Source organism: Dermacentor variabilis, chromosome 9, assembly GCF_050947875.1.
Source record: "Dermacentor variabilis isolate Ectoservices chromosome 9, ASM5094787v1, whole genome shotgun sequence".
NCBI lineage: Eukaryota > Metazoa > Arthropoda > Arachnida > Ixodida > Ixodidae > Dermacentor > Dermacentor variabilis.
The window spans coordinates 52,125,045-52,139,057 of NC_134576.1; the positions used below are offsets into that span (position 1 = coordinate 52,125,045).

Genomic DNA, 14,013 nt, shown 5'->3' on the forward strand with positions numbered 1-14,013 from the left:
ACCGACAACGCAAACTATAAGTCAGGCGGCGAGCGCGTAGGGCTGGTAATATAGACAATTACTTAATTGATGAAATGTATCTCGCAAAACAATTTATCCTAATCAGTGTCCACCTTTCAGTTAATCAGCCCTATTGATTAGATCTGTTCAATTAGTCGTTTTTGAGAGTTTGACAGGAGTGGCTCGAAAATTTTGAAATCATGCTGGAATGGCGGTGCACAAGCAGTGATCATATGTGGCTGTGGCAGAATGAATGTTCTGTTTTACCGAGTGATGCCAACTCGAGCGCCTTTCAAGGCCTACTACAGCAACCCGGTCGGTGATCGTCGAGCCACTCCCAGTAAACTAAAGATGTGGTTTACTTAGATGTATTTAACATGGCTATTGAGTTCATGTCAATTCCAGCAAATCTATAGCATCCGAGCGTCTGTTCTTGCATGCTGGTTGTGTGGTCATTCAAAAAGGTGCCTGTTCCACCTTTGCTTGACATTTCTTCATTCTGTAGGAATCGAGCATGTGGTTTAATATCGTAAACCAGCAATTTTCTTTTCCCTGGCGCATATTGCAATTTATTGTATATTTCAGTTGGGCTTCACCTTTCCCTATTGCTATTTTCCTTATTTCTTGTTTAACTGCACTGTGCATGGACTCGCTAGTACCATGCAATATTTCTGCACTAGGTGCCATTTTATAACAACTAGTGTTAATCTTTTCAAAAGCTACCAGTGCTAACTATATTTAGTCAATCAATTTAAATATTATACTTTAGTCAATGTTCATACACATGTGTTTCAAACTTGGTTTCACCTCTCAAACATTAAAATAAGGTCCTACAAAAGTGGATAACTGTGTTTCAACCTTTTTAGAAGTGCCGAGGAAAAATTTCATTTAATCAATTGATGAAAGACCTGAATCAAAAAGTAATTAATTGGTGAAAGGCTGATATGATGAATATTAATCATTAATTGAAAAAAAATGCATTTCATCATCACTACGAGCACGCCCACCGATACCATATGTGGAAACAAGGCGCTGCGTGAGCGGAGGTCTGTCTGTGGCAGCAGCTGTAAATTGCGTCCACACGCCACCCACGCACTGCCTCTCACAGTCTTCCGATTAGTGAGGCAGTCGCGCCACACTTCGCTCCGTTTGCAACGTGCCGCACAAGACAGCTTGTCCGTGCCAGCCAATTAGATCGCAAAATGAAGATATAGAGCTGTGCTCAAATTTCGCATTTAGGAGTACTGTAATTGTTGGTAACCAAAATTAAAGCTGCCGCAGCCAGCTGGGAACTGAACCTACAATCTCGCCCTCACCAACAGAAAGCTACCCACCGAGCCACAATGATGGGCCAGCATAAACGTTCGCTTGCGGTTAAACCATGGATCTTTGAGGCGTGTTCCCAATCATAAGAATTTAAGAAATATTAGCTCAACTTATAGGCAAGAGTAGACCATGGCTGGTGTTCTGCAGGCAGAGGAAATAAAGGCAACCAGTGCATAGCTACTTCCTGCTTCCATAGTGGCATGCACTCATAATCGCGCTCAAAGCAGAAAAGGAACCAGTAAAATCGGCTGAACCTGTGTCGCTCGTGGACTGCTTGCTTACCATCAGTCACGTGCTGCGTATGTTCTGCCAAAACTGGCGAAAGAGCTGTGTAGTGGTGTAGCTACAAAACTGGCAATTCTTTATGCTACTGAGATTCCAATTCAATTAGCACCATCAGGGTCTTGAGAGTCGGTTGCATCTGAACTTCCACCATGTGGAGGCACGTCCAGTTCAGCGGAAGGCTTCCGTAACGAACACTTGCTGCTGCAGCCTTTTGATTACCCACTGCAACTGCCAAAATTCAACCCCTTGCTCACACATAAATTAAGGCCATTGCACCAAACCTTTCCGCAATATGTCACACTACACTTTTGTTTAGTAACTCCCACTGAACGATATATAAGGCAGTTCTTCGTGCTTGCAGTCCTTTCCAGTTCAACTTACCTGCAGAGTTGCAACTTGCGAACCACATTGGTCAGCGATTCTTTTATTTAGTGAGGTGAAAATAGATCTTGAGATGTGCTTGTAACACCAAGCACTTATTTTTTTATTACAAGAAAAAAATAAACAGTATAGCTGGTATACATCCTTGACATGGCTGCAAGAACATGTATTGGAGAGGACACACACTTAATTCGAAATAGTAAGTCCGTGGTGTAAGGATCCCCGAGGCACAAATGGTGAGGTTGTCAATGAGTCGTGGAAGCAGAGCACCAAGTTGATCCTCCAGATGTCTACATATAAGCTTCACACAAGACATTTTCAAACTCGTATGCTACATAAGCCATTGGGGAAACACGGGGAAGGCGGGAGATGGAAACTCAAGACGTTGAGCAAAACGAGAACAAGGTGCTCATAAGCCATTGGTGCAATGCAAGCTGCATCTTGAAGAGAAAGTGTACATGCAGTAACTGCGCTAGGACGAAGCGTGTATTGGTCGACAAAATGGCTAGGCAAATGCACCGAGATTTGTTCCCTTTTACAACAAGCTGTATTCCGCTGTTACCTGCATTCAAAATTGACTCTCTGTAGCTAGCCACAAAACAAACTTACTTTTACCTGGATTCCCAGACTTGCCACTGAAATTCAACTGGGCTAACTTTCACTTCCAGAACTGCTAGTGGAAACAGGGCACTGGCAACAGCTGTCATAGTCCAAGTACACAGGTCAAATACTGATATGCCTATTATCCACGTCACATTGAACATGGATTCAAGCAACCACATGCCAGCAAAGTTTCCAGGTAGAACTTTGTGGTATAGTGTTGCAAATGCTGTTTCCACAGCAAAAAATTCCAAGCGTCCACACACGATACAAATAAACTGAGACAGTTGCTTACAGTGATGTTTGCATGAAGATTTGCAAAAGTAGATTTATTCCATTTGATTGTAAGGTTCTCATCAAGAACAGCAAAGTTTCCCCGCTCGACACAAGCAGCACTTGGAGTGGGCAATACTCCCAGCAGATCAACGAATATTTGTAAACGTAAAAAAAAAATATTCCACAATGTCAACATGAGGAATGCTTCTGTGGTTTGCACAAAAAACACCGCCAAAACTGGCATACCATATGCTGTGAAAACCTAACACACTGTTGAATATGGCACGGAAAGAAGAAGAAATCAGGAAAAGAAAGAAAAAAAAAAGAACAATATGTATACTCTTGGCAACAAGAAACATCAACGAGGTAATTAATGTCCAAGGTAGCACAAATGTCCGTCTAATATCAAATATGAAAATATTGTGTCATGATACAAAATCCATACATAGGTATAGCTCCTATAGGCAAATACCTTAACATCCACACGTGGGGCAGAATTAAACAAATAATTGTCACGAAATATACATCCGTAATTTCAGTATAACAACAAGCAAACAGTGAAATCATACAACATGGCCTGTTAAGTCATCAAAGAAAAGCAGCATGGGAATCTCCTTGCTGGCTTCAGGTGTCTCGGGTCAGCACTTTGCAATGACGGCAGCAAAGCTAATGAAGTTCTTGGCACCTTCAAGACGATTGCACCCGTACGACATGCTGCACCTGGGGTCACAACGCAGATTAAAAACCAACTATTTGGCGACTTTAAAGGCCTTCCAGCTGAACCTGCTTAGTAAATATCGCAACAAAGGAGTTCAGATGCAAGCAATGACATTGCGATTATACGTGGTCAGACGCCCAGCTCTACACAAAAAATATTTATGTTGCTACAGAAAAAAAAGCATAATGGTATGCATGGACCTTTACAGTCATTGCAGCAGCGTCACTAAAGGAACGTGCTACACGCACACACACACATTGTGAAAAGGTCACCAGATTGGTTGTGCCAACCTGAAAGTTGACTCTAACATCCGCAAGGCACCATTTTCTTTTGTCCACAATCAAAAGTACCATGTTCAGCCATTATCACAATGAGACAACCGCGAAATGAAAACCGTAAAAAAAAAAAAAAAAAAAAAGAAAAAGAAACACAGCGAAGGAGCAAAGCCAGTGACTTGTTGAGATCGCTGCGGAACGCTGTGGATTCAGGTGCTCTCATACTCGTCCCAGAACCATCGCCAAGAGTGCCATGCGGATGTACATTCCGGCCTCGGCCTGCCGGAAGTATGCTGCTCGAGGGTCTGTGTCGAATTCCGGACTGCGTAGAGGTAGGATAATATGACACAGCAATGGCCAGAAAAAAAAAGTATGCTAAATTAACTAATGCAGCTCTGTTGACCAACCCCGGGTGTGTCCAGATACTGTGCAACAACATAGCAATGTCGGCAATAGATCAGTCTGGGTAGAGTGCCACTGGGCACATTTGTGTCATTGTTTGGGGAAGGCCCGGCACTTTCCCTTAGCATCTCTGGAATAAAATTGTTAAAAATGCTTTGTGCAATATCCTGTGCTGCTTGCCAGCAGCAACTACCAGTGGTAAAGTGTTTTCGTTTGTCACACAAGCTGTCACTACGCTCAACCTGCTTGCCTCCAAGCACTTTGAATTTAGGCTTAGACTATTGGAAGCATTGACTTTTTGTTCGGGCCTCCTCCATCTTCGGCAATGAAAAATCAAATGAATTCTATTCAAGCTGGCATGATGGATAGAGAGGTTTAGATTCGAAAGAACAGGTCTAAGCTGCACAACGCACAAGCTTTTTATTAATGAGCCAGGGCTGGGCAAAGATACTTTGCAATTGCATAATGATACAAGATACTCGGGAAACAAGTATTTGAGATACATATACAAGAAACTACTGCAATTATTGTATCCAATATGGTACTATTTGTATCTTAAGATACTTCAATACATTTGGAAATGTCTTATTATAGATCTGTATAATGTGTATAAAGCATACGTGGAAAGAAATGTTTGCTTCGAAATTTATTAACTTCGCCCCACATTGTTTTACTTGAAAGAAAAGTATCTCTAAATTTTTGTGTTTCTTGCTCAAAGTAAAATATTGTTACGAAGAGTTGCGAAGAAATGATTTTATTTACAGGCGATGGATGATGATCGTCGCGTGATAGTAGCGCAGCTCGGCCTCTCCAACGCTTCGTCCTCTTCGTCTTCCCTTCTTTTCTCTTGTCCGTGCCTTTTGTATCTGTTACATTTCCCCGCAAGCAGACGAAGCCCGTGGGGCGAGTCAGGATGCGCAAGCAGGGTAGAAAGGCTTCAGGCGAGCAATGTGAGTCAGCTGAGTTCTGCTTGATCGCCGACCATTGCACAGTAGGCGAGCTATGACGTAAGTGAGTTCGCTCAGGCGGTCCACAACTACAAATGGGCCTGAATATTTTGACAATAACTTTTGGCACAATCCACGCTTGCGTTGCGGTGTCCAAAGAAGGACCAAGTCACCTTTTTCCAACGATACTTGTACGTGACGGTTGTCGTATCGCTCTTTCGAACGACTTTGCGAGGCCAGAGTACGAAGACGAGCTATTCGACGCGCTTCTTCGGCGAGACACAAAGTCTTCGATACAGAATCGTCACTGTGCAGAACGAACGGTAAGAAAGTGTCCAGAGGGCTTCGCGGTAACCTGGCATAGAGGAGATAAAATGGGCTATAGTTCGTGGTTTCGTGTTTCGCCGTGTTGTATGCGTAAGTGATGAAGGGCAGCACGTCGTCCCAGTTCTTATGATTGGAGGAGACGTACATGGCAAGCATGTTGGTCAGCGTTCTGTTCGTCCTTTCAACGAGGCCATTGGTCTGTGGATGGTACGGCGTGGAATGACGGAACTGGGAAGTGCACAAACGAAGTAGCTCTTCAATGGCATCAGCAGTGAACTGGCGACCACGGTCGCTGATGATGACACGTGGTGGGCCATGACGAAGGACCACGGAACGCAACAGGAAGACCGCCACGCAAGCGGCGGTGGAAGACGGTATGGCTGCAGTTTCTGCATACCGTGTAAGATGGTCTACGCAGACAATTATCCAACGGTTCTTGTTGCTAGATAACGGGAATGGACCCAAAAGGTCAATGCCTACTTGCTCGAATGGCGTGTTGGGTGGTGTCAATGGCCGAAGGGGACCCGGGGCTGCGGTGGTCGGTCGCTTGTGACGTTGGCACGTTTCACAACTAGCGACATAGCGCTTGGTTGTTTCGTACATCTTGGGCCAGTAAAAGCGCTCCTGCGTGCGGTGTAGTGTTCGTACGAAACCGAAATGGCCGGATGTCACATCATCATGCATGGCGCGTAGAACGTCGGAGCGAAGGCTCTCCGGGACAACAAGCAGAAAACGCGCTCCATGCCCGGAATAATTAGTTTTGTAGAGTAATTTATCACGGACGGTAAAGCGACCACTGCCTTGAGAAGTACGGGCGGCAACAAAAAGCGGATCGAGGGTAACATCACTCCGTTGTTCTCGCTGAAAGTCTGCCGCGTCAGGGAACGTAGAAGTAACAGCAGCGAGACAGTCGTCAAAATTCTCAGCATCGCAGTCGGTAGCCGCAAGAGGAATCCGAGAGAGGCAGTCTGCGTCAGCGTGACGACGGCCACTCTTGTACGACACCACAAAGTCGTATTCCTGGAGGCGCAGTGCCCAACGTGCGAGGCGACCAGAGGGATCACGCAAACCGACCAGCCAGCATAAAGAATGATGGTCGGTGATAATCTTGAATGGTCTACCGTAAAGATAACACCGAAACTTCTGTATGGCGAAAACAGCTGCCAGGCATTCCTGTTCCGTAACCGTATAATTCCGTTCAGATTTGCTCAGGCAACGGCTGGCATATGCGACTACATGTTCTGCGCCACTGTGACGTTGTACAAGCACCGCTCCTATCCCAATTCCACTAGCATCAGTGTGAACTTCAGTTGGGCAAGACGGATCGAAGTGACGCAAGAGCGGTGCTGACGTTAGTATAAATTTCAGTTGAGAAAATGATGCGTCACACTCTGGTGTCCAATTGAAGGATGCATTTTGTCGCAAAATACTTGTCAACGGGTAAACGATGTCGGCAAACCTGGGAACAAAACGACGAAAATATGAACATAGGCCAATGAATGAGCGAAGTTCTCGTGCTGATTGTGGTGGCTTGAAGGAGCTCACCGCTTCAATCTTACGAGGATCGGGTCTGACGCCATCCTTGTCAACTAAGTGTCCCAGGACCAGTGTTTGACGTTCGCCAAAGCGGCATTTCTTTGAGTTTAGAACCAGCCCAGCTTTCTCGATGCAGTCGAGAACAAGGCTGAGGCGTTGATTATGTTCTTCAAACGTGCGGCCAAAGATTACAACATCATCGAGGTAACACATGCATATCTCCCACTTCAGACCACGTAGTACTGTGTCCATGAATCTTTCGAAGGTGGCAGGAGCATTGCAAAGGCCAAAAGGCATAACATTAAATTCGAATAGGCCATCTGGAGTCACGAAAGCGGTCTTTTCCTTGTCGGCAGGGTCCATAGGTATTTGCCAATACCCCGATCGCAAATCAAGTGTTGAGAAGTAAGAAGCAGCGTGTAAGCAATCAATGACGTCATCTATTCGCGGTAGTGGATAGACATCCTTCTTCGTCACTGCGTTTAGATGTCTGTAATCCACGCAGAATCTCCAGGAGCCATCTTTTTTTCTGACCAGGATTACTGGGGCTGCCCAAGGACTAGACGACTCTTGAACGACACCTTTGTCCATCATCTCCTTGACTTGTTGTGCAATAACCTTTCGCTCGGAGGATGACACTCGGTAGGGCTTCTGGCGGATGGGGTGTGCGGAGCCGGTATCTATTCTGTGACGAGCGCGGGACGACTGCAAATGAAGGGGTGCATCTCCATGCGTGAAGTCGAATGCAGCCTCATGCCTGGCAAGGACATGTACCAGTGCTTGCCGTTCCGACGTACCGAGAGCCTTGCTGATCATGCCAAGCATTAGCTCTTCAAAATGGCTATTATCGCAAGGAGAGCAAGCTGTAGAGACGTCCGTAGTGAGGGCCGCCATTGAGTTACATGCGGCTTCATCGAAGAGAGCGATTTTCATACCGCGAGGAAGGACAACCGGCGTGGCGGAACAGTTCAGCGCCCACAATGTGGCGACTCCTTTCGTCATGCACACGACAGAGCAGGGCACAAGTATATCTTTTTTAGCACAGTTTATGCGGAGAGGCCTAACTACAATATCAACACAATCAGCGTCAACAGTAGTTGCAGAAACACGAACGGGCGTCAGGCACCACGATGGTGCAATCACTTCATCAAGAACACTGAGTGTGTCTGTGTCCCTGTGTTCGCCACGCGAGCTTTGTTCGGAATCTGTTGATATAATTAACTTGTTCAATGATATTTCGCCACAACCACAGTCCACGGAAGCGCCGCACTGTTCAAGAAAATCAATACCAAGAATAACATCGTGCGAACAACGAGCAAGAACAACGAATTCCGACACAAAAACTTTCCCAGCCAACAAAACACTCACAGCACAAACACCAAGGGGATGAAGCCACTCGCCGCCCACTCCACGAAAAGTAATACCGTCGTTCCAAGAAAACATAACTTTGTGGCCTAGACGGTTCTTGAAAGCGAGGCTCATCACAGACACAGTCGCCCCAGTATCAACTAACGCCATGGTCGGTATTCCGTCAATCGAGACATTCACTTTGTTTTTGAGCATCACAACAGGCAGAGGAATTTCTGGCAAAGACCGTCCGGCGACCTCACCTCCATTGGCCGCGGATGCTAGTTTCCCGGCGGCGGTGACGAAGAACGGCGCCGAGGGGACGGAGAGCGACGGGGACGATTATTTGGTGGCGTCAAACTCCGCTCAGAAGTTGGCGAATCGCTGCGTCTGGTCTCGTGTGGGAAGTGGTCCATTGGAAGGGAATCGGTCGTCCGCAAGTCATATGAAGTACGGGTTCTGGGTGGCGATAGCATTGTTGGTGTCCTTCGTGATTGACGGCCTTGGCGACAATACCGTGCTATATGGCCTGTGGCACCGCAGTTGTAGTACACGGGAGGGTCGTGGTGCACAGCATCTTCCTCGAAACGGATGCTAGGCTGCTGCGGGCGGCGAGAAAGTTCGTTGTCATGTGGATAACGTGTCTCTGCGCCTCGCTGAAATCCGTCATATCGTTCATAAGTCACGTCGTGGTAGTAGGGTCGGTGCCCTTCTTGTCGCGGCCTGACAGAAGTCACAGGACCTCGGGGGTAAAACCGCGGCTGCTCTCGTTGTGGCCGAGCGTCATAAGTAGCGCCTCTGTCGTAGAGACGTGGCTGCTGTCGGGGCGCGAGTTCATAATCCTCGGTGCCCCTCGCCGCAGGATACGGGGCGATGGATGCCACGTTTGACTGGAAATCTGGTGATAAACGGAAGCTGTGAGTGCCTGAATGTGTCGCTTGTGCGTGCAGGCTGAGCTCTTCCCGAACTATTTGTCTGATCGTTGATGCAAGATCGAGGGGCTGGTTGCTGTCCACGCTTGCAACTGTTGTCACATTGGCTAGCCTGCCAAACTTCGGCGTGATGCGCCTCGTTTTCAGCTGCTCGAAAGTACGACAATGCCGAATGATGTCAGTGACGGAAGCCAGGTTGTCCTTTGCGATGAGGAAATTATAGACGTCTTCGGCAATTCCTTTCAGGATGTGCCCGACTTTATCTTCCTCAGACATTCCAGAGTCCACCATCCTACACAGTTTTATTACCGCCTCAATATAGGTCGTGCAGGTTTCGCCTGGCACTTGCGCACGTTGCAGTAGCGTCTGTTCCGCCCTTTTCTTTTTCGTCGCGGAGTCGCTGAATCTCTCTTTGATTTCGGAAACAAATCTTCCCCATGTTGTGAACGTTTCCTCGTTATTGTCGAACCACAGCAACGCAGTATCCGTTAGGAAGAACACGACGTTCGAAAGCTGAGAAGCGCTGTTCCACTTGTTGGCGGCACTCACCCGGTGATAATGGACGAGCCATTCCTCGACGTCTTCGTCCGATCTTCCGGCGAAGGGACGCGCATCTCTCAGTTGCAGAACGGAACTTGTCGGCGCAGCTGTTGGAATGGGCCGTTGTTCGTCTGCGTCGTGGGACATATTCAGCTCCGGTAGATACGGTGGGAGTCCAGCAATGCGACGGCTCCGTCGAAGAATTTCTGGTTCAGCCTCCGTCTTCGGGTGTCGATTACCCCGCACCTTCCACCACAACTGTTACGAAGAGTTGCGAAGAAATGATTTTATTTACAGGCGATGGATGATGATCGTCGCGTGATAGTAGCGCAGCTCGGCCTCTCCAACGCTTCGTCCTCTTCGTCTTCCCTTCTTTTCTCTTGTCCGTGCCTTTTGTATCTGTTACAATATTTTCATTCTGGAACAATTATTGGGGTTACTTTAGCTGCTGAACATGAAGCCTCTTTATACGCTGTGCTGTCAAGAGGTTTTTGCTTGTTGCTTTTGTAGTTGACAGGAGTCGTTGCCCTGCTTGCTGACCAGTTAACAGGTCACCATCTAATTACATGAACATCAGTAAGAAGCCTCTGCACGATAGGGTAAATACTGCTGCGGAGTTTTAACTTGTCTGGAAATCTATTATACCCTGCACATGTAACTAGTTCAAAAAGTTGCTTCTGGTGCATGCAAGCAACAATCACGCACACAAAATAGCCGCCTTATGCGCAAGTCTCCCAGTAGCACCATCATCCACACTTTGGTTTACAACAGTCAAACTTACATCCACGAGATCCTTTAAATCACTCATGTGTGAAAGCTATTAGATGCAAGGAAACCTCATTCTTGCATTCTTCAGACTTCATAACAAAGCAACACGCAAGAGAAACTTCATAACGACGCTATAGCAGCATCAGAATTTGTGCGAAAGAGGCCGGATGCATTGGCGTACTCGGCACAGTATGGTGACTGTGAACAAGTGCCTTGGCACTGACGCAACTAAAGAAGTTGCAGTTTCGCCCGAAAGGTGAAGCAATCATCGCGACAGCAAATTAATAGACAGCTATACGAAGAAAAGATAGAAGCTTTATCAGTCATATAAACTTGTAAACATAGGCATACTAATTAAATTTACAAGCATGGTGTCACGCATGCACAAGTAAACCCGAACACATCTCACTCGATGACTGCGGTAACTCGCTGTCAGAACACTGGAGCGAAGAAGCACGGCATCAGCAGCCAGCGAATTGAGTCTCGTGCTGCATGTCTCATCAATGCGTAATACGCCATGGAAATACTGTGTGCAGCGGAATGTGTCCCTTTTGAAGATCGTTTTCAAGATACAGCGGACCGGGCAGGTGCGTGCGGTTGCCCAGGCAACCCAAAGTAGATTGCCCCCTCCCCAAGGAGCTTCACGCGACAGAAGATGGCGCACTTAAAGCCCCTGAAACTTCGTAAAGTAGTGCCACTCTCCTCCTCCGCCTTCACTCCTCTCTTTCACGGTCCCTCCTCGACCATGGCGCCGCCTACGATGCTCGAGCGCAGCAGACGACCTTTCGCAGAGTGAATGCACGCATAGCAAGGCAGTGCTCTTTAGGCGTTCACGTTGGCTTTCCAGCTCCGCGTAACTTCGTGTACAGCATAGAATTTCTAGTCGGATGCTTCTACAAATTCGGTAACGGCAGCTTTCGTTTCATTTTTGATAACTATTTCTTTAAAAAAGTACCCAAAGGAGTGTTAACGCTGTGCGTTGATGACTGCGAATGTATCGCGTGCCCTACAATTAGGTACGCAGCATTTGTCAAGGGCGTGTCGCAAGATCTTGTTGCGAATGACTGTAAATAGCACGTTTACCATCGAATGGCAACCTCTTGGCTTCCATGAAGCCCTCAGCCTAAAGAATCCGCGCCGCCCTTACCATGTGAATTCGCGGCGCGTATCAGCTATGACGTACACAGGCTGACGGAGATCACCGCTCTGGAGGTTCGAAAGTGTATTACAAGCTACAGTGCCGCCAACGTGCGTGCTTGCCAATCTAAGCGCGCGCAAAGCCTCAGAGGTGGGCGCTGGTGCTATTATGTTTTTCGTGTCTCAACGCCGACAGAAATACCGCGGCCGATCATCGAGACGGGACTGTGCGTACACAAGAAAATAAAATGAGTTTTTAGCATTCGTGCGCGAAGCGGGAGCGCGATAACAATGCTTGACTCAATCTCAAACAAGACCACTGTGGACTTCAGTAATTTATTCAGGTTAATGACTTATCACGAATAACACTTTATCGTGCGTTGGTTCGTCCGTTTACTAAGTGATGTACGTGTCGCGAACCGAGTTGCACGGAGGTGCATGCATTGAGGACGGTTGCACTCCCTTCGAAGTAACATTTGCGAGACATGACTTTATTAGTGAAGTCATGATCGCGCAAAAAATCCCCCCGCCATGACGCGGCCGAAATTGCGGCAAGTGAAATGATGTTTTATCCATAGGTTAAAATGATATGAAACGGCATTCGAGTTGCAAGTTAACACTTTATTTTCAGCATAGATGCATTACAGATTTGCCTTTACAGTCACAAGTCCGTGTGCACCATTTATTGTCTCATTGCGTAAATAAACGCACCAGCCTAAGAGTCCTACAGCAAGCGCGTCTCAATTAGGCATAGTGACTGTAGAAACTAATAGTGGCATAGACGAGCAAGCGAACGACTATATGAGCGGGCGAACTAAACGAGCGAGCAAACGACTAAACGAGCGCGCGAACGAACGAGCAAACGACTAAGCACGAACGACGACTAATCCAGCCAGCGAACGGGCAGGCGACCGCACGTTTTCTTTGCGAGTGCTCCCCCGCCGCATCTTAAGCTTCGCACACTTTAAAGCTCACGCGAATTAGCACATACGTCTCAATTACCTATGATGCGGTCGCTCGACGACGAACGCACCGCGTAACACGGTTTCGGGAGAGCACGCACGCTTTTCATCGGTGCCTCTGTATCGCAAATCCACCGGGCGACCGCCAACGAGGAACACGAACAAATGTGGCAAACAAAGCTAGTCTATCTAAAGAAGGCTAGTAAGTAACCACGAAAGGCAGGGAGTTGCTCTCCTGAGGCGCTTTCATTATCGAGACTGAAATTTTATCAAAAGGACTGCGCTGAATCTTAAAAATTTCGTAATCACGTTATCGCACGCAACCTCGCGTGCCCGCGAACTCAAGCCGGTTGGCGTTCAAAACAATTAAGCGCACCAAATATGACTAACACGACCACGTAGTGCGCATATAAGCAAAGCAGACGTTGCGTAAAAATCATGTTAAACCGTGCGTACAAATGACAACATGCACAGTGAACTGTGCAATATCTACTACGTTATTGCCAGGAGCACAATACGCAAGCCTGGCACATACAATATTCTGAGAGAGCCACAACTTACATCACATAGTCGCGCGGAGGAAGTTGGTCGGAAGTTCTCCCTCCCGATTCGGTGAAGCCATGTCTTTCTTCTTAACCCGTTGCGCTTACCGGACGGTATCGCGAACATATTCTTGCCTTTGCTAAAACTATATTGACATCCGAACGTGCAGCAGGTCATGGTAACAGAAAATGACGTGAAGCGACGTCGCACTTGCCACAAAACATCCTTCAAGGCGTTCACAAGATCAAAACAACACAGAATAGGAACGGAAGGAATGCCGCCAACAAGCGCCGCTTCTCGAGCAAAGATGGCACTGAAGCGCGACTGTAAACAAACGAAGCCGGCGCAAGGGGTCACGTGATGCCATTAGGCCAATAGCGACGCGGCGTCGGCTTCGGCCAGAGCGCTGGAGGAGGAGGCGGCATTCTTCAAAGCGTGGCACTACTTTACGAAGTTTAAGGGGCTTTAGGCGCACTTCCTCTCTGCTTCCCTCACTTGTGTGAGCAAGATTGAGCAGCAATCGCCGGCTCACCCTCACACACTTTCACTCGTACATACAGCATATGGTGTGCGGCAACGGTTTTATCGCCCTTGAACTTATACAAAACCTCATGGCGATGGCGACGGTACAAATGTGCCTGGAGTGCCCATACAATTGCTATCGCAATAAAACAAGAAGTCAAGCAAACAAATAGTCGGCTGTGCGCAGGC

At 47.3% G+C, this 14,013-nt stretch overlaps 1 protein-coding gene across 2 annotated transcripts in view; it reads right to left on the reverse strand.

The window, feature by feature from the left end:
- Positions 1-2,060: 2,060 nt before the first annotated feature.
- The window catches only part of r (carbamoyl-phosphate synthetase 2, aspartate transcarbamylase, and dihydroorotase rudimentary), a 178,089-nt gene continuing 166,136 nt past the window's right edge, over positions 2,061-14,013 (reverse strand). For both annotated transcript variants that reach the window (XM_075704255.1, XM_075704254.1), the window contains exon 43: positions 2,061-4,183. In XM_075704255.1, coding sequence (XP_075560370.1) covers positions 4,081-4,183 — 103 coding nt within the window. In that variant the 3' untranslated portion in view covers positions 2,061-4,080. The remainder of the gene's footprint in view (positions 4,184-14,013) is intronic.